This window comes from Penicillium chermesinum (assembly GCF_028974085.1).
Source record: "Penicillium chermesinum strain IBT 19713 chromosome Unknown utg000002l:1.0-5270490.0:1.0-5274688.0, whole genome shotgun sequence".
NCBI classification, from domain to species: domain Eukaryota; kingdom Fungi; phylum Ascomycota; class Eurotiomycetes; order Eurotiales; family Aspergillaceae; genus Penicillium; species Penicillium chermesinum.
The window spans coordinates 3,095,135-3,120,442 of NW_026695312.1; the positions used below are offsets into that span (position 1 = coordinate 3,095,135).

At 49.8% G+C, this 25,308-nt stretch overlaps 11 protein-coding genes across 11 annotated transcripts; 6 read left to right on the top strand and 5 right to left on the bottom strand.

Moving 5' to 3' along the window:
- Nucleotides 1-2,819: 2,819 nt before the first annotated feature.
- On the bottom strand, nucleotides 2,820-3,023 carry N7468_002009 (uncharacterized protein; the record flags this gene model as incomplete). Its single annotated transcript, XM_058471306.1, has 1 exon — nucleotides 2,820-3,023. The coding sequence occupies one exon, from the start codon at nucleotides 3,021-3,023 to the stop codon at nucleotides 2,820-2,822; it is 204 nt and encodes a 67-aa protein (XP_058334447.1).
- A 1,097-nt stretch (nucleotides 3,024-4,120) lies between these two features.
- On the top strand, nucleotides 4,121-5,219 carry N7468_002010 (7 alpha-cephem-methoxylase; the record flags this gene model as incomplete). The annotated part of the gene is made up of 4 exons (XM_058471307.1): nucleotides 4,121-4,465; nucleotides 4,518-4,620; nucleotides 4,877-5,065; nucleotides 5,122-5,219. 4 exons carry the CDS (start codon nucleotides 4,121-4,123, stop codon nucleotides 5,217-5,219), a joined length of 735 nt encoding a protein of 244 aa, XP_058334448.1.
- A 243-nt stretch (nucleotides 5,220-5,462) lies between these two features.
- Nucleotides 5,463-6,350, bottom strand: N7468_002011 (SDR family NAD(P)-dependent oxidoreductase; the record flags this gene model as incomplete). Its single annotated transcript, XM_058471308.1, has 1 exon — nucleotides 5,463-6,350. One exon carries the CDS (start codon nucleotides 6,348-6,350, stop codon nucleotides 5,463-5,465), a length of 888 nt encoding a protein of 295 aa, XP_058334449.1.
- A 642-nt stretch (nucleotides 6,351-6,992) lies between these two features.
- N7468_002012 (uncharacterized protein) lies at nucleotides 6,993-7,229 on the bottom strand (the record flags this gene model as incomplete). Its single annotated transcript, XM_058471309.1, has 1 exon — nucleotides 6,993-7,229. The coding sequence occupies one exon, from the start codon at nucleotides 7,227-7,229 to the stop codon at nucleotides 6,993-6,995; it is 237 nt and encodes a 78-aa protein (XP_058334450.1).
- A 450-nt stretch (nucleotides 7,230-7,679) lies between these two features.
- N7468_002013 (MDR family MFS transporter) lies at nucleotides 7,680-9,599 on the top strand (the record flags this gene model as incomplete). Its single annotated transcript, XM_058471310.1, has 5 exons — nucleotides 7,680-7,924; nucleotides 7,993-8,296; nucleotides 8,357-8,773; nucleotides 8,838-8,856; nucleotides 8,908-9,599. The coding sequence occupies 5 exons, from the start codon at nucleotides 7,680-7,682 to the stop codon at nucleotides 9,597-9,599; spliced, it is 1,677 nt and encodes a 558-aa protein (XP_058334451.1).
- Nucleotides 9,600-9,798: 199 nt separating this feature from the next.
- On the bottom strand, nucleotides 9,799-11,527 carry N7468_002014 (cytochrome P450; the record flags this gene model as incomplete). The annotated part of the gene is made up of 4 exons (XM_058471311.1): nucleotides 9,799-9,962; nucleotides 10,036-10,261; nucleotides 10,329-11,373; nucleotides 11,424-11,527. 4 exons carry the CDS (start codon nucleotides 11,525-11,527, stop codon nucleotides 9,799-9,801), a joined length of 1,539 nt encoding a protein of 512 aa, XP_058334452.1.
- Nucleotides 11,528-13,125: 1,598 nt separating this feature from the next.
- Nucleotides 13,126-14,403, top strand: N7468_002015 (kinase-like protein; the record flags this gene model as incomplete). Its single annotated transcript, XM_058471312.1, has 1 exon — nucleotides 13,126-14,403. The coding sequence occupies one exon, from the start codon at nucleotides 13,126-13,128 to the stop codon at nucleotides 14,401-14,403; it is 1,278 nt and encodes a 425-aa protein (XP_058334453.1).
- Nucleotides 14,404-15,180: 777 nt separating this feature from the next.
- Nucleotides 15,181-16,281, top strand: N7468_002016 (uncharacterized protein; the record flags this gene model as incomplete). Its single annotated transcript, XM_058471313.1, has 1 exon — nucleotides 15,181-16,281. The coding sequence occupies one exon, from the start codon at nucleotides 15,181-15,183 to the stop codon at nucleotides 16,279-16,281; it is 1,101 nt and encodes a 366-aa protein (XP_058334454.1).
- Nucleotides 16,282-17,026: 745 nt separating this feature from the next.
- Nucleotides 17,027-19,517, top strand: pmt4 (dolichyl-phosphate-mannose-protein mannosyltransferase; the record flags this gene model as incomplete). Its single annotated transcript, XM_058471314.1, has 4 exons — nucleotides 17,027-17,251; nucleotides 17,349-18,332; nucleotides 18,395-18,986; nucleotides 19,054-19,517. The coding sequence occupies 4 exons, from the start codon at nucleotides 17,027-17,029 to the stop codon at nucleotides 19,515-19,517; spliced, it is 2,265 nt and encodes a 754-aa protein (XP_058334455.1).
- Nucleotides 19,518-19,878: 361 nt separating this feature from the next.
- Nucleotides 19,879-20,112, bottom strand: N7468_002018 (uncharacterized protein; the record flags this gene model as incomplete). The annotated part of the gene is made up of 1 exon (XM_058471315.1): nucleotides 19,879-20,112. One exon carries the CDS (start codon nucleotides 20,110-20,112, stop codon nucleotides 19,879-19,881), a length of 234 nt encoding a protein of 77 aa, XP_058334456.1.
- Nucleotides 20,113-21,550: 1,438 nt separating this feature from the next.
- N7468_002019 (uncharacterized protein) lies at nucleotides 21,551-24,583 on the top strand (the record flags this gene model as incomplete). The annotated part of the gene is made up of 3 exons (XM_058471316.1): nucleotides 21,551-21,683; nucleotides 21,709-22,277; nucleotides 22,334-24,583. 3 exons carry the CDS (start codon nucleotides 21,551-21,553, stop codon nucleotides 24,581-24,583), a joined length of 2,952 nt encoding a protein of 983 aa, XP_058334457.1.
- Between the last annotated feature and the right edge of the window lie 725 nt (nucleotides 24,584-25,308).

Consider the following 25,308-nt stretch of genomic DNA (forward strand, 5'->3'; position numbering starts at 1 on the left):
CTCTGCGGCGTGGGGCCTAGGTCTCTTCACATCTACCAGAAACCAGGGGTCCAGGGACAAATGGTGATTTGAATGGCAGATGGCTTCAGGTTCAAGCTCCAGCTGGAAAGCGAACGTGCTGGAAGCAAACGGAATGCCACGCCGACCACGCCGGACCTCGGAGCACGGGGAGTGTGTTTGTTACATTTGTGGCAAAGTCGCCCGCCTCGATAAGCTCTTACCCTTATGCGCTAAAAGTGGCCTATTGGGATCCAGCATAATTATTTGCAATCATGGCCGCAGTAACGTAATGCACGGTCGGCCGGGCACACCCATACCTATTAGAAAAAATTTGAAGTAGGATATCTCATCCAACGTCGACCAATATAGCTAAATATGAATGTAGCGATCTTTACACATATCAATCTTGTGGCCAATCTCCCTATACTCACAATACCTAGGCGAACTGCTCTAGGCCTTCTTTATAAGGCACCTAGCTAGTTGATTGGTTCTTTTTAAGTTCTTCCCTTGCTTCTGATTCCTCTTTTCCTCTTTTCCTCTTTTTCTTTTCTTTTCTTTTCTTTTCTTTTCTTTTTCTTTTTCTCGTTCATTATATATAGATTCAAGTTTCTTGCGCTAATAAGATATATGACTAGTGAGTACAGAACAGCGAGCGCTTCCCACGGCATTCATTGGTGATGCTGTTCCAGTACACTGAAGGTTAGTAAAACTGTCACCGCGTTAGTATCGCGAGGTACCGTCCGAACTATGGGAAGTAGGAAGTGAGGATGGAGGATCGCTGGAAGGAAATTAGGTTGTTGTATCTTTTCTTCTTCCTCTTCTCCCCTCTCCTACTATCTCGAATTCCAGCGCCGTTGCCGTTCCGCTCCGCCAACAGTAGGCTCCCAGTGACAAAAACTATAATAGTCCAATCAGGAACTCGATTATGCCCGAAGCTACCATGGAGGATCTGAAGCATCTCCCTATTCTGCTTGGAAAGGCGTTCTCTTGCCCTTGATCTCACCAACCATGAGCTTCCAAACTCCCCTACCTTCTACGATCCAACTTCGCCAGACTCCAACCTGGGTCGAATGCAGCAGCCGCTAGAGCGTGCATCAGTTGAACTTTCCATGGCAATTGAAGCTACTCAGTCTTGATCTGGATGCAATGAACAAGCGATTATCGTGGCTGATTGGATCAGTATGAAGAATACCGTCTGTACCAACACTGAAGCACTTAAAATCGTTTGAGAAGTGGACGTGGGTATTGACAATTTGAAGGTTGTCAAGGAGACGTATTGGGCGAGATAAGTCCTCTGACCCAATCAAGCCCTTACATCTATTTCTTTAACCCCCATTTATCGGCACTCTACATACGCCGAATGAGATTCTCAAGCAATAGTTGCCAATAGAACTTCCATTTTCGTTGAGTCAGTGGTTGCTAGTGAGCTCCATTTGAGATGTCCATAGAGATCCCCTGATGGTCTCCAATCTGAAAGGTTGCAGCGCGACGTCGTCTGATCTTGGGTAAACATTTGACTTCTTCTCGAGCTACGAAGCTCATGTCGCAGAGCTCACGGGTTAGGACAATCCAAGTGGATATTTGTCACTCTTTTTTTTTTTGGCTGCGACAGACATAGAAGTCATCGTCTCAGAAGCAGAAAGCCTTTGCGGACGCCTATAAACAGTAGTGTCCCGTTCGCAGCCGAGTTAGTAGGTAGGCTTGAAGTCTTCTCGTATGCTTGGTTGACAACGTCTTGTCAATCCTAAGAAGGTGACTGCCATTTTTAGACTCATTTTATTCTCTTTCCCATTGGCCCCAAATCGCTTCCCGAAAATCCACAAAAGGAAGAACAGGTACTTTCTACTTGGCACGGCTGCCTCTTTAGCATCGGTACCAACCGAACTGCTGAATTATTCGGCGGCGTATCGCAATCCCCCGGCACCCATTGGGGACGGATGACAATAACGTGCGCATTGGTGTTCATGATCGCCCGTGTGATGGTGTGGGTGATCTGTTGTCCTGATTGGTTCCCTTACAGTTTTGAATTGTCTGTAGTTCCGACATGTTATCATTTTGAGTTTGAATCGAGCCTCGCCCGGAGACAGGTCAATAATCTCTGGCGTTGAAGAGAGATTTTGCGTACGAGATTGATGGCGTACCACATTTCCACCCGTTACCATATTCCCGTTAGTTCAGGGACATGCATCGGCCATTGGTCTATTGGCCCGAACCCCGAATTTCTAGGGATTCAAACACCTCCAAACTGCCGTGAAATTGCCGTTGAGTGTACAACACCAGATACTGTGACTAGTTAAAATAACAATCGCGACCATGAAAGCGAACACTCCGCCACGACAAGACGAACCTCCCAAACGGATCCCCTCGACGTGTAATCCAGTTACTCTAATATCCATGCTTAGACTTATTTTTGAGCGAGAAGCCTCCCCTAGTGGATTTAGGAGCTATTTTCTAAAAGAGAGCCTAATTTCAGCCAAGCATGATAAATTGCAAAGTCAGCTATCCGCACTACCATTCGCGACATCCAAATAGTCCAGACAGAAGGCCTGTCATGTTCGACCAACTTGATCTCCTCTCTTCCAAGCACACCGAACATAGCCTGTACATTGAAGTATGAGATAACAAAGACCGCAAAGAAATTTCCCCGTCTGGCGTTTGAGGGGCTTTCAAAAAACGCATGCCCCATCCAGAAAAACTTCCAAGAGTCCTCGTTGCCGTTCCCCTCTCAAATCTTCACTCACATCTTCTGAAAATTGTCTTCCTGAAGACTGTGCCCGACTACCTCGTAAGAACAGAAGAGGAGAAATCAATAGCTGAATTTAACCGCTGAGGGTGCCACTCTCCTCCCGCAGGGTGACGGCGGAGATGTCGATCTTCTGGCCAGAGAGAGTGCCACTATCCTCACGGTCAGCGACGGGACCACCGAGAGTGATATACTCGTTGCCAATGGCATCAGCAGGCCTGACGACGTTCTTCCAGGGCTGAGCCTTGGGGCCGTTGGACTGGGTGACGGGGACAGGCATTTTGGTTGAGTAGTTGTGTACTGTCATAGGTCAGTGATTTGATTCACATTGGAAGGCAATTACGTCTCCAAGCTTCTGTATAGAGAAGGGCAGTCTTACAACTGAATGTTGTTTGCTTTGTTGCTTGCTAGGTATGTTGCTCTTGCTGATGAAAAAGAAGTTGACTCGAGGAATTGTTCGTTCTATTTATACCCCAAGACTCGGTATGTTGAGCCAGAGATAAGGAATCAAGAAGCCAATCCCGCTCTTGCTCAGATGCTATGCCGTAATTCTATCTTGATGCATGCTAATCGGCGGGTTGTAATCGCGCAATCGACGAAGGGTGAGCCCAGATATCACGCGATGACGGACACCACTTCGTGAATGGAAGGGCCATGCTGAACATGTCAAGCCACCTGTGCCCAAGTGAGGGGCCAAGATAATACTAGTCCGTAAAAATCTCCATTTTCCTTCCTCAAGTACATACTCCTGCCAACATGATGCACATCTAGGTACCTTCGTAAAAAGAAAAGAAAAAGAAAAAAAAAGTTACTCCCCTCAAGTGCATGCTGCATGCTGCAAGAGCTCTGCGCCATTCTGACGTGGACAATTTTCAACCAACTATCTCCTCTCAGATATTGTGGATCGATCTTTCCGTCCGGCCCGCTTGATGAGGCGGCCCCCGCAGATCTAGCTCCGCAGCATCTCACATGCAGTTACTGTCGGATAGTATCGGGCTTCACCGGTCTCAGGTCCTGTTGAACAGAGGATGTGGCTATCAATGGATTAAGTTTGCCGGGATTGCAAGTATCATGTATACGCATGTCGCATTTGCCATGTTACATTTCTTGCCACATGCACAACCGCTGCAGTTGCAGACACATTTTGGATGACGTGGATTCTCTCTAGGCGCCGAGTTTTTTCAATTATTTCGAGCAGGGTTGTAAGTGTGTGCTTCGGAGTGCATGTTCTAGCCGGTTGATCCCGTATAATCGGTTCATGTGATGCCGAGGGATATCAATGTGAAAGCCCATTTCATTTTATACCTTGACTGAGTAAATAATGCGAGATCCTTAAGCATTTTTGGGTGTCGATTATTTTGCCCAGAAAAACTCGCCATGATGTCAAATATGGCCCGAGATGAAGTTGCAAGTTTACGCTACCTGCAATGGGAAGAGAAGTTCCATGATACCAAACCATATACTCTCTATATGGATGTTCCTGATGGCTTTCCGCCACAAAACTTCAAAGTTGACGCAGAAGAGGCGGAAACAATCCATGATGTCCGCGGTTATGAATCAAAGTACTCCCTCGACGACAATGGGTTCGCGTACTACAAGCACCACTTCGAGCTCGAGAATCACGATAGAGAGACATTGGAGAGGGACTACATTCCGCAAGTTGAAGCTTTTCTGATGAAGACTATTCCCAATGCCACCGAAGTCAAGATATACACCTGGAGAGTCAGTCTAATTGCCCAGGCGAGCCTTTGAGCAGAGCTGAGCAAGTTCACAGCTTCGGTCGAGCGATTCCGCCGTTCGTAACAAACTCCCTGGAGGAGTTGTCAATCTTTCTGATCCTACCCACCATTTAGCCCCTGCCACGGCAGTGCATGTTGGTATGTAATGACATCAAAGCCTATGTGAACGATCATCGTACTCATCTTGCCTCTTGGAATGTGTAGATCAAAGTGTCCGCGGTGCTATAAATAGAGTGCACCATCATATGGGTGACCGAGCAGAGATCTTACTTCGCTCACGGGTGCAGCTAATCAAGTCAGGAGAACCCTTAATAAGAAATACCCTGGCAGCTTACTGACATGAGCAGTGTGTGGCGCCCTGTACGGTTTCCCATTGAAGATTACCCGCTCGCAGTGGCCGATGGCAGCACTCTCGATCCGAACGATCTCATAGCAGCAGATTATGTTCGCACGACTTATCAGGGTGAGAATCTTCTCCCCCTGTACAACAAGAATTGCCGATGGTACTACATGAGCGATCAAATGCCGGATGATGTTTTGTTATTTAAGTCTTACGACTCCAGAGCGCAGTCGAAAGCGAAGTGTAAGTGACTATCTGCGCCAGCTGTGCTTGACCCTGCTGATTTCGTGTCGCCTCAGGCTGTCCTCATGTATCTTTCCGTCCTACCAAGGTCCCCGATGTGCCAAAGCCACGAGAAAGCATTGAAGTAAAGGCCATTGTCTTCTCTTCAGAATAGAAACCAAGTAGAGAGCAGGGATATGTTATGGACATGACCAAACTTGACTGCCGAAGCCGTTGTAACTACTTTTGTTAGTTGAGAGAACGCAGGAAACGAAATTCTTTTGTTTCTTCAAAAAGAAAAAACAAAGAAAGAACGGAGGGGGGAGGGAAGTAAGGTATTCAATGCTCTGGTCATATTGTAGAGAAAACATGCCATTTTCTCTCTGGTTAGGTGTTACTAACTACCTTTCCTTTGTGATCACTTCGCGTAGCCTTCCACATCAGCCAATTTTCGAATGTTTAATTGATATAGCTCATGCTGTTGGATTAACCCTTTACCAGACGCCGAGATATCTTGGAATATATTATCCAGCCCTTCCTCAGTGTCGATATAAAGTCCACTTAAGATCCTAGCTTCAGGAAGTGAAGCCAAAGTAACACACAGATCCGCGGTCACACGAGGGTCGCACGTTGACGTATCCCTGAGGGCCTGTACTCTTCTTGCAAGCTCGGGATCTTCTGACAAACTGGCTGGATTGACTGCCCCAGGTTCAGTCAAAATGCTGGTATCAACATTTCCAGGCTGCACGATGAACGTGCTGATTCCACGTGCCCATACCTCTCGGTGGAGGCATTGATGAAATTGCATCAGCGCTGTCTTGGAGCAAGCATAAGCAGAAAGATATTTGGCACTTCCTCCGCAAAGTCGACTACCGATACTGATGATGGTTCCTGTGCCTTGCCGTAGCATACAGGGCAGTAAGGAGCGGGTCAAGACGACAGGGCCGAGCAAGTTGACTTCCATTAATCGCCACCAATTTTGCAAGTCAACATTTTCGACTAGGTCAAACTGTATGATGCCAGCATTGTTGACTAGAACGTCAACGCGACCATGCCGCATTTCTATCTCCTGCGCAACACTCACGACCCGGGAAATATCTGAAATATCCGCAGCCCAGGTCCCAACGCTAATGTTGTACTCGCAGACCAACTCTTGCGCCAGGGCTTCGAGATCTGGTGCTGACCTGGCAATGAGACAGAGCGTTGATCCCGCCTTTGCAAAAGAATGTGCAATGGATACTCCGATGCCTCTGCTCGCTCCAGTGATGACCACGACTGGGTCATTGCGATTCGCGGTAGTCGACATTGTAGTGCTGAATATGAACGTGGGTTTCTGGAATCTCTCTTTTGTTTGGCAGTGATATGTTTGGGTGAGAGCGCAGCTCTCACCAACCTTTCTGCTTCATCTTCTGCCTCCGCCGACCGGAGACAATGTTGCTCCGGATTTGGGAGTCGGTCCCACTTGCCGCGATCTGCCAAGCACTAACAAGTATTTGACCGCAGATCCCCTTAGCGGCTTAGCTAGATACAAGTCACGCGAGTGTAGGTTCGGATGAAAATGCTAGACGTATTATCATCTACTGGATCTTGATGATAGCCAAACACGGCCCGTCGGTCATGCATGTACGCTACTAGGATGAATGTTTGAGAACGCTATTTTTTGAGATAAGAGCTGAAAACCTGGTTTGTAGCAGCCTGCGCGAAACAAGGTTTCAAAAACGCCATCGGCGACGCTGCATCGACTTCAAACTCCGATGCATGCCACAAAAGAAGGATCATCACACTCTGACTCGTTAAAAGTCCGACCCGGGCGGAATTCCGGCAGTAGTCGATACTGTATATGCGCCCTCGTGGGAACCATTTGTTCACAAAGACTGCGACTAAGATCCGGACGCGTAAGCCCGCACCTAAGCTGCAGCTAGCGGGGAAGTTTCACTTCCACTAAGCTTTAGGGGGCCCAAATTGCCGCATCCAACGAATGTAACGATGCAGGGGTCACTCCGTAGAGTTGAATGGGCAAGGAAAAGCGGAGAGCCTCCTCGGGGACGGGGAACGGCGGGAACGGCGGGAACTCGATCATTATTGTCCGTACTTTGGCACCCATCTTTGCGATCCACCTGCTACATTGCCTCCAGTGCACCGGGTACGCGTATGTATCTCCTGCGTATAGATACCGTATGGCCATTGAGTGATCTGGTTGCCGATTGCATAATGACTGTAAGTTTTTCTTCTCTCGGGAATCCCCCTTTCAGCCGAGGAGCCACTTCCGGTCCTTCTCGTGGCAGAAGCTACTGGGTGATTTTTCCACGTCTTTTTTTTCTCTTCCACCTAACTCTTTCTCGGACAACTGAGTTCATCAGTGCCAGTCTTTAGATAGTATGCACAGAAGTCATCCGTAGAGTTTAGCTCGGCATACTTGCGGTGAAGGTGGCGGTCAATCATTTTGATAAAGGGGAATTGCTGCATATGGCAGTTAGCGTCTCCCGTAGTAGCGTAGCATTCACCAGTCACCGCTCTCCATTCAGACGATCCTAGGCTTTTTTCCTCCAGTCGTGCCAAAAAGTCCTTTGAAATTGAAATCCCCCCCTTACCCCGAAGCCCTACAATATTCACCTTTTTCAACGTGTTCACAAGAATGACTGCCATTCCTGCCCCTGAAAATGAAGTCGCTACCGCGAACGTGGCTGAGGCTACTATGACCGAAGTCCAAGAACCAGAAGAGATGTCCCGGTATCTGAAGCTCCCAAGTGTGATCTTGATCTCCATTGTACTCTGCTTGGCCACTTTTTGCGTAGCAGTCGACAATACGATCATTTCCACCGCCGTGCCCAGGATTACCAAAAGTTTTGATAGCATTGACGATGTGGGATGGTATGCATCGTACGTATTTCCCACAATCCGCCAAATTCGAGGGAAAATTGCACACAAATTGACGGACCACCAACCAGAATCTATCCATTAACATCTTGTGCATTTCAACCATCCTACGGAAAGATTTATTCGATCTTCTCCAGCAAACGAGTTTTCCTAGCAGCCTTGTTCATTTTCGAGATCGGGAGTGTGGTTTGTGCGACCGCGCCAAGTTCTCATGCTTTCATTGGGGGGCGAGCATTGGCAGGCCTTGGGTCGGCTGGCATACAAGCAGGAACCACCCTCATTCTTGCGGAGAGTGTGCCGCTACGCCAGCGACCGACATGGAACAGCATCATCGGCAGTATGTTTGCAGTTGGAAGTGTAGTTGGACCGTTACTGGTATGAGGAGGTAACCCCGAGTTGGTAACTCATTAGTGCAATGATTGACACCTAGTACAGGGAGGAGCTTTTTCGGATATAACAACATGGCGGTGGTGCTTCTACATCAATCTTCCTATCGGAGGCTCAGTCATGATCTTCATCATCTTTTTCTATACTGGAAATCACGTTACCAACCAATCTTCCGGGCCAATCGGGCTCCGCGACCAAATCGAGCGGTTCGACTTGGCTGGGACTTGCGTTTTTGTGGCAGCAACAGTCTGTCTTCTCTTAGCACTATCATGGGGCGGCACCACGTATGCATGGGACAACGCCCGCATTGTCGTCCTGCTAACCATCGCGGGTGTTTTGCTCTGTCTGTTCTACGGCATCGAAGGCTGGAAAAAGGACAACGCCATTATTCCTTTACGCTTACTCCGCAGGCGAAGTATATGTGCCGCTATCTTATTTGGCATCTGCCTCGGAGGCGTGTTCTTTGTATGTATTCCGAACACAGACTTCGCCACTGGATCCTGTTAACCGAGGTATCATTATCGTTTAGGTCAATGTTTACTATATACGTGAGTAACAAATGAAGAAAGATGGCAGAATCATTTCTAATCAAGACTAAGCGCTATGGTTCCAACTGGTCAATGGTGTCTCTGCCGTTGAATCTGCAATCCTATTTATCCCATATATGCTTAGCGTTGTCGGCGGATTCATGCTCGCTGGCTTTGGGACCGCTGCAACAGGATATTACACACCTTTCGTTTATGCCGGCTCAATCCTCATGTCAATCGGCACTGGCTTGCTTACAACTGTGCAGCCTCATCTAACCTCGCGGGCTAAATGGATCGGATTCCAGATTTTGTGTGGAGTCGGCATCGGCTTCGGAGAGGAACAAGGAATATATATGGTGCAAACAACCCTCCCCGAAAAGGATGTAGCAATTGGTGTTGGCATCGTCTTCTTCGCACAAACATTTGGCGGGGCCCTCTTTGTGTCAGTGGCGCAGACTGTTTTCTTGGGAAACATCAGCAAAGCACTAAAAAAGACGGCCCCTGACCTGGATCCTCAGAGCGTTATCAATAGCGCATCCGCGGGTTCTGCTCAGACATCACCAGAATTACAGGCAGTGTACGCCCCAGCAATCAGGGATGCTCTTCGGGTTGGATTGATATTGGCAACTGTCTCGAGTTTAGGTGCTTTGCTGTATGATTGGAAAAGTTTAAAGGCAAAGAACGATGATGGCAACAATGGAACTAGCAGGGGCCATGGAGCAGAGCAGGAGGCACAAGTCCGAACAGAGGAAAAGAAGGAGTAAGAAGATTACTGGCGCAATAAGACTAGTATGCGCATTGAATATATATATCTTTGATGATCCAGACTAATACCTATATTTCCATCGACCTGTATCGATCTTGACGACAAGCACAACTCGCTCCTGAGCGATATCATTTTCGAACAATCAGTCCGCCTTTTGCCAAAATTGTCACTCGCATGAAAATTACTCGTCCATCCGTTTACACAATGGGCCGAGGAGACACATAGACCTCTTTTGCCCGATACACAAAAGCAGCCCCAGCCCTTTCAAACCGTCCAAGATCTGCCGGTACGGGCCTCAACTCAAGTTTCCACACCACAAGGGCAAGGAAAATGCGCATGACCGACGTCGCTTGTTTGATACCTGCGAGCGACATTTGTCAGAGAGTATTCGCGGTGGAAGAGCGTAGATAAAGAAGACATATTGCAAAACCTACCAAAACAAGCCCTAGTACCAGTTCCAAGCATATGCCGAGGGCCAGCTCGAGCATTGAAGCGCTTCCGACCGTCAACATCCTCGATGAGCCAACGCTCTGGATCAAACTGTGATAGACCCTCCGGAGACCAATTACCAGTCCAGGCATCCTTGCGCATATCGTCGGCGCTCTTTCCTCCAACACTCGAATTCTTCGTGATTCGATGAGTATAACTTCGCCCGCGGGTCTAATCGAGAGTTCAGTAGTGCTCATCATGATTCATGAATACAACCCCCGTTGACTCATCTACTTACCAGAAGAAATACGGTAGTTCCCTTGGGAATGCGGTGGTCCATCAAATTCACATCTTGGGTAGTGGTTCGTACCAGAGCTGGGGTGGAACCAACACACCGCAGCATCTCTTCATAGACAGCATCGAGGTAAGGAGTTGCTGTCGTTGCGATCTCTTCTGCAGTAGGAACTCTACCGGCTTCAGCAGCTTCTGGAAAGTTGGATCTGAGTTCTGCTCGCATCTTTTGCTGTATGTCGTGATGGGCTGTAAGGATCTTCAGGCCCCATATTGCCATTATGGCTAGAACATCGAAGCCGAACAATATGCCAAAAATCTCATCACGAAGCAGGCCAGTGTGGAGGCTAGGTGCTCTGTCCTGGTCTTTGGCTAATTCTATCTCGCGCTTGACGATCAAATCAACCGCAGTGGGGGAGTCAACCTCCTCTTCCTCATGTACGTGCTGCCGTTTCTGCTCAGCTACCTTCACGCTTTCGTCAATGTATGATCGAACGAGTTTCAATGCATTCCGGTAGCGAGGTATAAAGCGCATCGCTATTTTGTGGGGTAATGGCCCACCCAATGGATGTGTTGGGATGTGGAGACTCCACATGAGGAGAACCAAGGCGTCCAGAAGAGGCGGATCGGCCGCTCGAGCAAAGTTAGCAAAGCCTCGGCTGGCATCTATCGGGGCAACCCCGTCAAGATTTTGTATGAACTTCAGCTGGCGTTTCACAGCGCCACTGTCAGTCCCAAACGTCGCTCCTACGATTCCGTCAAGCATGACGCCGAATGTGTCGGCTAAAACCTCGAATGGACATCCAGATGAACGTTTCTCTTTCTCCAGCAAGAGGTCAATGTATTCCAACGTGCTCTTATGCATGGAAGATGCTGCATGACCATTGAGAAAACGCGGGGACATTGTTTCTGCTATGAGTCGTCTGTTTGCTCTCCATTCATCATCCGTCGGCATCGTCATGTGGTTGTAAGGTAGCAAGGCTAAGAAGCTGGCTGCCAGAAACCTGGTCCGGTTAAACTCGTGTAATCGATTGGTCAAGATTTTCTGAGTTCTAGAAATGTTAGCAATTAGGCAACCTGTCACAGAGGATTTGGTTCGTACTCAAGACTGTCAGCGACGACAAGCTGGGGTCTCCCCAATAATCCTGCTCGAATTTGTAATATCGGCGTGTCTAACTCAATGCACTTCCACTCAAGCCAGCCCATGATTTGTTCTGACTCTGGGGCAGTTGAAGACGTTTTGGGTAGGACATTGAAGCCAGCACTGCTCCATACTGTCACCAATGGAATACCTGGGAGGGGCCTGCTGTCCACAACTCTGACCCAAACGCAATAAATTGCGTATACAATGAACGTGAGGAGGCCGAGCCCTGTGATTGTGTCTGATAGCATTGTTTCGAGCAGCTTCAAATTCTTGCAATAAGCGAACCTGGATTTAGGAACTGAGTTGGCTGAGACTACTTATAGTAGCTAGATGGATCTAACTAGTGCATGACAAGGGTCAACAAAGCCCAAAGCCGTTCTTTACAAAACGCGATGTTGTGTATCTGCCACGTAACCGTATTGTTCGGACGCCGTCAGTGCTATGAAACCTACAGCTTACCCCACTCCACGCACAATACATTGGCGGGGCAAAATTGTGATGGGCGCATGCATCCAGACTTGTTCGTGCATGTAACTTTGTATACTAAGCGCTATTCATCCGCAGCGGTTAAGTGCATAATCAGCCGTCTCGTTCCACTAATCCTGACCAGAAGAGATAACTTTTCATATGTAATAGTTCGAATACATTACTACAACAGAGACTGGGGGTTCCTCCTAGCTTCCCCACTCACTAGATTAGTGCACAGGACCTGGACTGGATATATTCAACATGATAAGAATATGATTCCGAAGCAGCCGGGCTACCACAAGTCACCCCCTCGCGGGACATGCAATCCAGTCGTAATGCCTGGCCAAGCTTTTCTTCTTTCGATCACGGCCTTGTTTGATATGCAGCCATTTAGCTTTGTCCACCTGGGCCTTCGATGCTCTTATTGTATCTCAGCTTTTTCAATTATTTTACACATCCCTACTATTCTTCTCCATCTACTACATCCAACAGGCCGACAGGCCCATAGGACTTGGAGATAAGTGCATGGAAGGCATAACTAGATTCGCTGTATATATATATAAAATATACCTAAAGCATAATCAGATACAAATATACCTGAAGTAGACCCTCGGCGTTCTCCTGAAGGATCCTGATTGGGGACGGGTAGTTGGCGGTTTGGAAATGCGATCCCCTTGGGCTTTCCGGTCTACGTCGTCTTTTCTGCTATCAAACGCTCTTTAATATTTAATGTCTCATGTGTACAGTAGAAGGAGAGTGATCCCAGAAAATTGGATGGCAGTAGTTAACCAGATTGACTCTGCACAGTATACACTGTATCGAATGGCCCAGAAATCCGTATTTCCGCCTTTCGGCCCCATAATTATATGCCTCAGGCTGCAAGGTCTTCTATTGGAGAACATTCGTTGGGGACTGAATACATATACTCTTGACATTTCCAAGGCAGTATACTTGCTTTACTTTGTCGGGCTTAAAAATTTCTGGCTCTTCAATTGCATATCCTTTATCGGAATTTTTTGGCTCAAATTATACGCGTGATACGGCAATGAGTCAGTTGCTGTCGTGCGTCTTTCGGTTTTTTCGCCCGCATTCTTTGTTTTCCTCAGCCATTTCTCCTGTCCATAACGTGCATATGCGACTCCTCCAACAGAAGCAATCCCGCTGCGCGTTGAATCTCGCCGCATTCAACTCAATGGAGTCCAACGAAGATTTCGACACATGTCTCGCCTACGAGCCTCTTGAGGGAGTCGAAAGACTTGAGAACTATCGACCAGGGGGCTATCACCCCATTCAAATCGGAGATCACTTTCACGGTCGATATAGAGTTGTTCATAAGCTGGGACATGGGTCTTATTCAACTGCGTGGCTAGCCCGTGATGAACACTCCAATAAGTACGTTGCAGTAAAAGTTTGCACAGCAAACGCGAACCCAAAGGAAGTGGACATTATATCTACTCTCACTCGTCCCGATTGTCCTCCAGTCAACCACCCAGGAAAGATGATGGTACCTACGATTCTTGATAGGTTCACCATTCATGGCCCAAATGGCAGTCATGCTTGCCACGTTACAGTGCCGGCGAGAGCTAGCCTCTCCGGAGTAAAAGATGGCTCATGGATCCGTCTATTCCAGCTTGACGTAGCCCGGTCATTGGCTGCGCAACTCGTTCTTGTTGTGGATTACGTGCATGCCCAAGGGATTGTCCATGGAGACCTTCACCTCGGCAATATTCTCCTCAAAGTTCCGCCAAATTTTGACCAGCTCTCACTCGAACAACTATATGAGAAATATGGAGCGCCGGAGCTCGACCCAGTCGTTCGTCTAGATGGCAATCCACTTCCGTCTGGTGTCCCATCCTACGGCATTGTGCCAGTATGGCTGGGGCAAGCGAGTGAGGAAATCACGCTTTCAGAAACCAAGGTCTTGCTTACAGACTTTGGCGAGGCCTTCCCCCTCTCAAAAGAACGAAAATACGGATCTCGTACCCCCCTGGTCATCCGTCCCCCGGAGGCACGGTTTGAACCAAACGACCCTTTGTCTTTTTCATCAGACATTTGGACTCTCGCCTGTACCATATGGTCTATCATCGCCCAGCGGCCATTGTTTGAGGGATTTCTCGCGACAGAGGACGACATGACGTGTGAGCATGTCGATACCCTTGGTATTTTGCCACTTGAATGGTGGAAAAGGTGGGAGGCGCGACGACTGAAATTTACCGAGGATGGTAAGCCAATGAACCGCAACCCTTTCCGATCTTGGGACGATCGGTTTGAGGATAGCATGCAACAGCCCAGGCGAGACAGTGGCATGCCGTCATTAGATGCAAGCGAGAGGGAAGCTTTCTTCGACATGCTACGGCCGATGCTCTCATTCAGACCCGAGAAGCGCCCTACTACCAAGCAAATTCTCGAGTCGGAATGGATGCTAAAATGGGCTCTGCCTGAATATGACAAGATCCGAGATAAGGTATGAGTTATTTTAGGTGGGATTGCATAAGATACAGGATAATAACAAAGCTTTCCATATTGACTGAGTCTCTGTCAGCGATATATTCCCGACATGTTCTTCATAAAGCCCTGTCTAATTTTGGATATAATTTTACTAAACTGCAAATATAAAAGGATTGAACATGGTGGTCTTGATAAGAAGTACCTAGGTTCAGGATTCGCAGAGGAAATAAACAAGATAGCGCATGAGTTATAGTGCTTGCGTGTACGGCCACGGAATCAGCAGCACCAGTCATAATGTCGCCGATGACTCAGTGATCCCGAGCCTGCCCTCATACGCAGTAAAAGCGGCGGCATCCCAGGTAGGAAAGCCCCACCCAGCAGATATTATCCTGTGTATATAGGTGCATATACCGTGGACTTTGGCATCTCAAGGTAAACTTATAAGGACTCGGAGACAAATAAGAATTACACAATTCGAGGCTTGGTCCGCTGGTTTCCAAACGTAATACCAGACGATAGCCCCCAAAAGACCCAATCCTTCCAAAGTTAGGAAGAGTAGTCTCTCCCACCCAACACGCAGCCAAGCAGTACTAAGCCGGGGGCCGAAGGGCTGGTGTGGCTTTAGGTAAATGGGTCGCGGGGCGAATCTCGGTCGAAGGGAGCATCTCCACCCAGACGTGGGGACCTGCGGCCTCACTTGGTCTTTGGTTCTGGTCCACCCCGTTCGTTTTCCCTTTTCTGTTCTGTGTTCTGTCTTTAATTCCTATCTTTCATTCAATTTCTCTACAACGAAGCAACAATGGTTGAACTCATTAATCCTCCCGACCCTCGCGCTCTGCTCCCGCCTTTGCTTGCTTGTCTCCCCGCAGCGTTTGTCTCGCCACGTCCGCCGCCAGCTCTCTTGCCTCTGCTCTCCCCAATTTTGCGCCAGCGTGTCCAAATCCTCACATCCGTCTCTACCTCCCCATCCGAGTCATGGCTCCAGCTACTCTGCTGGGACGCCGCCAAAGCAGAACGCCTGCAGAGCGTTGTGGATGGCGCTGAATTCGAGCCACACCCCGTTTCTGGCGAGATTGATCTCCCCGAGGAGATCCCGGTGACATACAAGCGAATCGACGATGAGACCCTCCGCGCCCAGCTCGTCCTACCTGACTACAATCTGACAGTGCTCTACTTGTGGTGCCCCACAGACGAAGAAGGCGGCGGTCGTGGCTGGCGTGTCGCCGAACTGCTTCCCCGAGAAGCCCCCGCCGAGGATGAAAAGAGCTGGGCATCTTCAATTGGGGAAGCGAATACCGCTGCCAAGGAAAAGCTCTTCTCCGATGCCCTGGATGTACCGAGTAGCGGGGCAGCAACAGCAAAGAATAGCGAGCAGCCTCGACCAGCCCAGCCTGAGGAGGAAGAGGACGACGATGCAGATTACTGGGCCCAGTACGATGCAACCCCGAGCCGAACACCAGGGCCCAAGACGCCAGCCCCGCAGGGCGCGTCGGCTCTGAGGCCGTCCGGCCTCTCAGAGGCATCGTACTTTTCTCAGTATGGCGAGGTCCAGCCCGCTATGGATAGTCACGACCCAGCCGAGGAGCACGCGGAGGTGGGACCTACATCTCTGAATGGGGACATCTTAGCCACCCTCCTCCGACGGCAGACAGGCGAGGCTGACAAGGAAGAGAAGCCACGGACCAATGGGTATGCAAATGGGGATGTTCCCAGTGATAATGCCGCTAGGGAATTGAACCACCCGCGGCCCTCATCTGGGTCTATCTCCTCTGCCAGCTCTGATCCCGTAGCCCGGCTAGAGCAGGAGGCTGCGAGCCAGTCGAGCTATGAGGTTGGGGTGAAGCAGCACATTGGATCTAGTATCAAGGGTTGTTCCGTCTGGCTAAGGCGACAGGAATGAGCCGTACAGAATTCCAGTCGTTGGTGAATACTGAGCTGGAATTGTTGAATGTTACTGATGAGGATTGAGGGTTGTGTTTATCTCATTTTTTCGGTTTACTTATCTTTTGATACCCACGAGCCATGGTACTTGCTTTGGATCTGCTTGGAGCGCTGCTTTGAATTTGAACAAACTCACATATAGACGCATTACGGGCTACGAGGGGCATTTTGTATCATGATTACCATCTGTTGCAATTAGGAGAACTGCATTATCATATCAGGATTCGAATTGAACATGAGACCTATACAACTGACTCGTGGTACTCGTCCAAAAAGAAGCAGAAAGTTCACAGCCTATCGTAATGAGGACCTATACCATCTGAAGAAGAGAACTTGTAAAGTCAAGAGAGAGAAATAACCCATTTTCGCATGTACGGACGGGGTGATCAAATATGCTCAAGCTGGAACTCCCCCAGGTACGTATCGGCCGCCTACGCCACCGCCTTTGCCAAATTCCAAGGACACGCAATCATCACCACCCCTCATAGTCATCCTTATTTTCTCGACTTCTCTATATTCAGCACAGGGTATCATGCCCTTCAGTGATACTGGTAAGCATCTTTGAATGTTTCATCTCCAGCTTCTTGACGGAATTGGCTTCCGCTGATGAACACTGCTAACGCCTCACGCTTTCGGAAGTCTATTTACTTTAGGTAGTTTCACGGTCCTTCTCTTTATTTTTCTTTCCTTCTTTCACCAACATAATGACGGAACCTTCCTCCTCTCTACGGAAGAGAGGTGGAAAAAAGGATGGCTACACTGCTGTTCCTTCTGATGTCTCGACTGCCGAGCCAGCTCCCAGCAAGCCTACGTCAGAATGGGATTATTGGCTGGCCATTGCCGTTCTGACCCTGCTGGGCTTTGCAACCCGTTTTTACCGGATTGATTACCCCAACGAAGTTGTTTTCGATGAAGTGCACTTTGGAAAAGTAAGACCCCTTCCCCGTGGCGCCAATGGCATCACTTACCGTGAACAAACTGGAAAAAAGGGGGAGCTAGATGATTAATGGCCTTGCCTCTTTTTAGTTCGCCTCGTACTACCTCCAGCGCACATATTTCTTCGATGTCCATCCTCCGTTCGCAAAGCTTCTGTTTGCTTTCGTGGGCTGGCTCGTGGGATTCGACGGTCATTTCTTATTCGAGAACATTGGCGACTCATATATCGAGAACAATGTCCCTTATCTGTCCTTACGGGCCCTTCCCGCGACCCTCGGTGCTCTGACGATCCCAGTGGTCTTCCTGATCATGTGGGAATCCGGATACTCGCTTCCAGCCTGTGTTCTGGCTGCCGGACTTATGGTTTTTGATAATGCTCATGTTGGCGAGGACCGACTGATCCTCTTGGATGCGACGCTGGTGATTTCCATGGCCCTCAGTATTTTGTGCTATGTTCGTTTCTACAAGTTACGACACCAGCCATTTGGCCGAAAGTGGTGGAAGTGGCTGCTTCTGACTGGATTCTTCCTGAGCTGTGTGATTTCCACCAAATACGTCGGTGTCTTCACATTTGTCACTATTGGCGCGGCCGTGCTTATTGACTTGTGGAACTTGCTGGATATCAACCGCCGCGAGGGTGCCCTCGATATGTTCACCTGGATTAAGCACTTCATGGCACGCGCGGTCTCTCTCGTCATCATTCCATTCTTTTTCTACCTTTTTTGGTTCCAGGTGCACTTCACAATCCTCACCCGCTCCGGCCCTGGCGATGAGTTCATGTCGCCGGAGTTCCAGGAAACCCTGAGTGACAACGCGATGACTGCCCAGTCTGTTGGTGTCCAGTACTTTGACCACATTACCTTGCGCCACAAGGACACCAGGGTTCTCCTCCACAGTCACTGGGAGCGCTATCCTCTGCGTTACGATGATGGTCGTATCTCCAGCCAAGGACAGCAAGTGACTGGTTATCCTCACAACGATACCAATAACCTGTGGCAGATTCTGCCCAGCGAACCCATTGTGGGTGGTGCTCCTAGGAGTGTACGAAACGGAGATGTGATCCAGCTCCGCCACGTCGGTACTGACTCTTATCTCTTGTCGCACGATGTTGCATCCCCTACTATCCTACCAATCAGGAGTTTACTACAGTGCCACAAGATCAGGCTGATGGAGATCGACACAATGACACCCTTTTCGAGATTAAGGTCGAGAATGGGAAGCCCGGTCAAGAATTCCGTACATTTTCCAGCCTCTTCAAGCTTATTCACGTTCCTTCTCGCGTGGCTATGTGGACTCATAGTACTCCGCTCCCTGACTGGGCGTTCAAGCAGGCTGAAATTAATGGTAACAAGAACATCTTGCAGACCAGTAATATCTGGTACGCTGAAACAATTGAGGGCATTCCGGAAGGAAGCCCCCGTCTGCAGAGAGAAGAGCGCCAGATCAAGCATCTCTCTTTCCTACGCAAATACTTTGAGCTGCAGGGTGCTATGTTCCACCACAACAATGCCTTGACTAGCAGCCATCCATATGCTACCGAGCCCTTCCAGTGGCCCTTCCTGCTTCGTGGTGTTAGCTTCTGGACCAAGAATGAAACTCGTGAGCAGATCTATTTCTTGGGTAACCCTGTTGGATGGTGGATTGCTAGCAGTTTGCTGGCCGTGTTCGCTGGCATTGTTGGCGCTGATCAGCTCTCTCTCCGCCGTGGTGTTGATGCATTGGAAGAAAGTAAGTTGCAAATCCGCTGATTAATTTGCCGCCAGTAGCCTAACGCCTTTAATTTTTTTTTCTACAGTTTGGGGTCTTGGTGCTCGCTCCCGCCTGTACAACAGCACTGGATTCCTGTTCCTATGCTGGGCTGCTCATTATTTCCCCTTCTGGCTAATGGGCCGTCAACGCTTCCTGCACCACTACCTACCGTCCCACCTGGCATCGACCATGATAACGGGCGCATTGGTCGAGTTCATCTTCAATCTGCAGCCGATCGACCCCACCACCGCCGCACCCCCGGTTGATGATCCAACGGGCAAGGCCAAGGGCCTCCGTGGCAGCCGCAGTGTGGGCCGGTTCGTGACAGCCAAGGAACGTATGGGTATCAAATCGGTGATCGCGGGATGGGTGGCCACCCTGGCCATTCTCGCGGTTACCATCTGGGGCTTCGTCTTCTTCGCGCCATTGACTTACGGTACGCCCGGCCTAGACGTGGATGGCGTCAATGCCCGCAAGTGGCTGAACTATGATCTCCACTTTGCCAAATAGAAGGCTCAGGTACCTTGATTTTATTCGGGGTGGAAGCAACCTTGAAACGGGTGCATTGCGCACGATCTGTAGAATATGTATGAGCTAGATGGCGACAGGCGGTGTAGTTCTCAGACACCGCGGGCAACGATAATGTGTGGTTCCCATGTGTATCCAGCAATCTTGAAAATCTTCCATCTTGATTCTAGCAGTTCCGTTGTTCCGTCGAGTACTTCCGCTGTGATTCGAGTCTCGAGTGACGCAATGTAGCGTTGGACAAGGTGATCAGCCGACTGCGGTGTTTATATATGGCTCATTGAGTAACCGTTCATAATAACTAAAGTACTGGTAGAATACTAACTACACAGCAATAACCGAAGTACTAGTAAATAGCCGCCAAGAGCCATACGTACTCCGACGCATTCAGTAGCCAATCAAAAGCACCGGGGACTGTCGATCTCACATGATTTCCGAAGGGTCCAGTTCTTTTCATCTGGGAGGAGATTGACAGGCGCGATCGCAGAATGTTGATGGCAAAACCGAGGAATCCATTCATGCGGCCGTGGCCTCGACCGTCGACGCCACCACATTCTTGGTGCAAAGCAGGCAAGGCCATCGAGAAAAAAAGAAAACATAAGTTGGGTGACATTCCGGTTCGGGAGAACCGGGTCTAAGGAAAAGGCTGTTTATTTTTAGGTGGGTTCCCCTCCGCCGCTAACTATAGATAGTATGAATGTTTCACTCGCGCTGAGAATCGAACATTGGAGCATGGCGTCGAACTTACTCATGAGCTGTAGGGCCAGGCCAAGGCATTCAAAGCCTCCAGTGGCGTGATGATTTTTACCAACTTTTTCAGGGAAGAACTTGCACATCTGCAGGATTAAGGTGATCGACCATGTATATACATACGCAACCCCAGTTCTGGGTCCATTTCTGGCTGCCAGAGTCGTCAGCACCCGCCAGGACACGGGTGACACACCATATCTCGATTCATATAACTATGTACCAGGTACGATTTACGCCCGGCACCTTAGATAGAGCCATCCTATAGCCTAGCATGTCCCAAAATATAATACCAATGTCTCCCGGGCAATGGGCCCTATGCAGGGACTAGGAAAGCCCCTCGGCGTCTGTGCTGCCCAATTATTCAATCGAGCCCAGGGTTGGAGGACTATAGAATGCAATTACGGAGTAGTGGATTTTCCCAATTCTGAGCCAATCCGAGCAGATTTGTGAGGACTTCCGTATTCCGTGCCACGATAGTTTTCTTGCTCTAGGAATTCTCCACCCTCATTCCTCTCTTTCTCTTCTTCGCACGACAGAGCTCCCGTTTCCCTGGAGAACAGTGCTAAGCGCCCTGTGTAGAGCCCGGGTTTAGGGTTTTACGGCCAGTAACAATCCGAAAAGGACCTGCAAAGACGCGGAAAATCCTGAGGAAAAGGTTTGACTTTTACTCCACTTCCCACTCTAGATCTGACTGTTCAGGTGCGAGTCAAAATCTCGAGCCCGCGGGCGGAGCCAACTGAAACGGCCAATCCGCCTTTTGACCTAGTCTCACCCTGAGCGGGCTATCCTTTCCAAAGTTCTTTTCCATCGCTTCGCTTCTTTGCAATCCCTTTCTCTCCAAGTGGTGAATGACAGGAAAGATCACAACACCCCAAACCCACATGGTGGATTCCTGCCGGGACTTGATCAGCCGCTAAACGCATTGTTCCTTGTTAACTCGGCTGTAAATTCCCGTACCAGACGCTTCTTTGACGACCTGATCCTCTTCGCCACAACCTTCCCCTGACCCAACTTCGCTCTTTGTCCTCTCCCTTGCGACTACCGGTGGACACATCTTGTTCTCTCCCCACCCTCCCCCTGACGTGACTGATCGCTTCCTACTGTTCTCTCCTGCATCTGACACGTCGAACTCCACACAGCTTAACCCACTCTCCGGATCGGCAGAACTGGACACGGAGACACAACATACGAGAGAATCAAAACACCAGGGCTACCATCCAGACCTCCCGCGGACATTCACTGGACCCAGGTCCCAGACCACACCCCTCATGCCTATTAAGCTTCCCAAGAGCTTTGGCCGGCGAAAGTCGTCAGGCAACATCCTGGAGGACGTGGAGGAGCCCAATTCTCCCTCGTTTCGAGTCTTCGAACGCCCTGGTCCCAATCGATCCATGACCGATGGTGGCATGCTAACCAAACGGATGAGCGAGGGGAAACATTGTGCCATCCATGCTGGAGGATGACAACATTTTCATCGACCCGGAACAACCTTTGGGCAAATCTCGGTATGACCGCTCCTGGTCCATAGTTCATCCATTCAAGTCCCGGAAACCCAAACTGACTCCACGTCGCCGTAGCGGTGCCACCTACGAAAGCTCAACTTCAACCCGTTTAAGCTCCTCCTCTACTCAACCCTCCTCCACGGAAGTTCCCCCGCCCGACGATCGCTCTCCGCATGCCAGAGTCCATGACATTCCTGTTCCCCCTCCTCTCTCCGGAGCCCTACGTGCTGCAGGCAGGACGTTCTCTTTTGGTGGCCGATTCAAATCAAATAATTCAATTCCCCCAGCCCCTCCACGACATGCTACCCCTGACCAAACAAGTCGGCAGCGGACCGTCTCCGGAGGTACGGACGATACAGCGACTCCTCCAAAACTAATGGACTCGGACTTCAACCTTGCCGCAGGGGGTGACGATTTCGGGAAGATGTTCGATCATTTAGATAAACCGGATAATGTTGTTTTGCGCGATCGTTCTCCTCAGCGGACCTCCCAGGTACAGCGCCTTCGGCTCATACCACGTAAGGGATATAACTAATACTGTCTTTCTAGTTTTCCTCTTCTCCGCCTACTCAGGCTTTACCAGATTTCCAGGCCACTAGGGCCCCTCGACCGGCACCCATTAGTACGGATCGATCAGTGCCCGTTGAGCCATCCCCTTACTCATGGGGTAGCCGTCATTCTGAAGAGGGGTTACTGGGCGCCGATGGAAACTCGCCGATCGACTCTCCCCAGGAAAACATTCCTCTCCGTCGTGCGTCGCCAGGTCCCAACCATATGCTCGGTGCTACGACCACCCACCGTGCCCTGGAGCGCCCCCGAAGACAGTCCGACTTCGATGGATTGCGTCGCAGCGTCGTGTTCGCAGGTAAACGAGACTCTAATACAATTGATGATGAGGATGCTGCGATGGTGAGAAACTCCCTGCTGTGGAGTAAAGGGAGCAGCTCTCCACCTCAGTGGGCTGATCATGCATCTCCGTCTTATGGCACCCCGCTCCTTGACAAAGGCAAAGCCGCAAGTTCTCCTGAAAATCGGGATCCCGAGCCAGAATCTTTGTTCGTAGGCCGGCAATCGCCAAACAAGAACCAACAAAAGGACTCCACGTTGGCAGATGCTCGCCTTGCGATTCAATTCGCCGAGAGTCTGCCCAAGACGGCTTCCCCTGGCAACAAGGTGATGACCCCGTCTCAGTTTGAGCACTATCGCCAGCAGCAGGAGCTCCGACGCTCAAATAGTAATGCCACCAAGAGTGACGAAGATTCTGATAACGATGATATCGAAGACGACGAAGACGAGATTGAAAAGCAGCGCGAAAGAGAGCAACAACGGCGCAAGCAAGAAGCCAATCTATCCCTATACCGTCAATCAATGATGAAGGTCACCGGTCAGCAAGCCCCATCACCATTACTCCGCCCTGTCGTGAATGGTGCCAGCAACAGCACTCCCAATCTACACAGCAGTCTGCCCAATGCAGGCGTCCCCTCCAGTGTCGGTAAGAGTAGCGAGGATGACGACGAGGAGATCCCACTGGGTATTCTCGCCGCTCACGGGTTCCCCAACCGGAACCGCCCCCCTACTCGATTGGCCAACGCGAGCTCTAATCCGAACCTCCGCGCCTCAATGCATCCCTTCTCGTCTTCCTCTAGCTCGTTGGTAGGCGGCGTCGTCGGGATCGAGCAGGGCAACCGAAACAGCACTTTGCCTGTCTTTGCTCGAAATCTCCCTCCCGACCCATATTTCGGCGCTGGCTTGGTCAACCATAGTAACCGAGAGTCCTTGGCCCTAGGTGGTGGCTCAGTTCATGGGGGTGCCCCACCTGCAGTACCAGGTGGTTTAGTCGGCGTTATTGCCAAAGAAGAGCAGGCTCGTGCTATGCGAAGGGGCAGCCCCAATACTCAAGCCATGTTTGACAACGTGGGAGGAGGGGTCCCTCGGCCATATTCGATGATGGGCATGGCCCCCCAGCCTGGCATGCCTGCTAGCCCGATGAGCGCATCCGAACAAGCACAAGTTCAGCTCTCCAAACAGATGACTGATATGATGCAAGTGCAAATGCAATGGATGCAGCAAATGATGGCAATTCAAGGTGGCCAAGGGGCTCCACCCATGATGCAGCCACCTATGATGCAGGGTCCGCCCTCAATGCATGGTGGTATGCCGCCGCCAAGTACGATCGGACAGGCTCCAATGCCTGGGACTCCACAGGGCCCTCCCATGATGGGCCCTCCGTCAATTGCGCCCAGTGCTGGCATGAGACCTGTTTCCATGCCTGGATACCCAGGGAATCAGCCTGCTCGTGATCAACGAACCTTGAGCGTGATTGATCCGAATATTGCTATGCGCCGTACTGGGTCTCCCATGCCTAACTTACAAGGAGCAAGTACCAACTTCCGCCCCAGCACTGGGTATGCGCCGTCGATCGCCCCCTCTGAGCGCAGCAATGTCGGCCTTGCATCTCGATACCGACCTGTCTCGGTCATGCAAGGCGAAGCTGGCTACTCCCATACCTCTCCCTCAAATAAGAGTTGGAATGATGAAAATCGTCTCCATCCTAATATTCCTACTTCTCAGTCCCACGGAAGCCTTGGGAAGAACACCACCATTGCTACTGTGACTGTGAGACCTGTGTCACGATCCAGCCAGGTACCATCTGTGGGACCCAGAGCACCTGCTGGTTCTGATGATGATGACGATGAAGCCTGGGCTGAAATGATGAAGAAGCGTGATAAGAAGAAGAGTGGTTGGAAGCTGAAGAAAGGAAACCCTCCCCTTGGAGATATACTCGGTGCAGTGCATTAAAAGCTGCTTTATTTCTTCTGTTTTTCGGACTCTAGGCCGAAAGCAACCTTCCTCTTTCCCCCAAAAGCTTGCATGCATTCCAGCCTCAACGGATCACCATCCGTTGTGCTGTATAGATTCTTTTTCTTTCCCCTTAATCTCATTGAGCTGTCTAAGCATGACACGAAGACCACGCACATTCAGCGATATTGACGGGACACGCCAACCTTTCATGTTTTCTTCTTTTTCCAACGGACTTGCGTCCTCTTATTTCACTTTTTATTTTTGCGCAATTCCTCGACAATCTTTACGTTGGTTCCGAGGAGCTGCATTTGGGATCATGAACCGTCCGTTCCTTTATTTATTTTCTGGCATTGGCGCAGGGCACGGGCATGGCGTTTCATTGTGTTAACTTTCTTGTCTATTTGATGCGCAGCCGAACTTCTCTGGTCCTTTTTTATTTGGGTAGAGATACTTGACCCAACCCTTAATATATTGATGACTGTTTTGCCTGCCATTTGGCTTGATTTGCGATAGATTATCACTTTTCCTATCAAATTTGTGGTTAAAGTCAATCAAAGCCGCTGCTGAACTTTAGCGGTATGTTCAGTGCTGCACTATGCACATGAATGTGGCTGACTTCTAGTGCTAGATGACCAGGTCTGGCCCTGGGTCGCTAGGAAATGAAAGAATACTCCTACAAGTACCGCCTATTTTTGCACCCACTAGAAAGACTCGGAAAACGC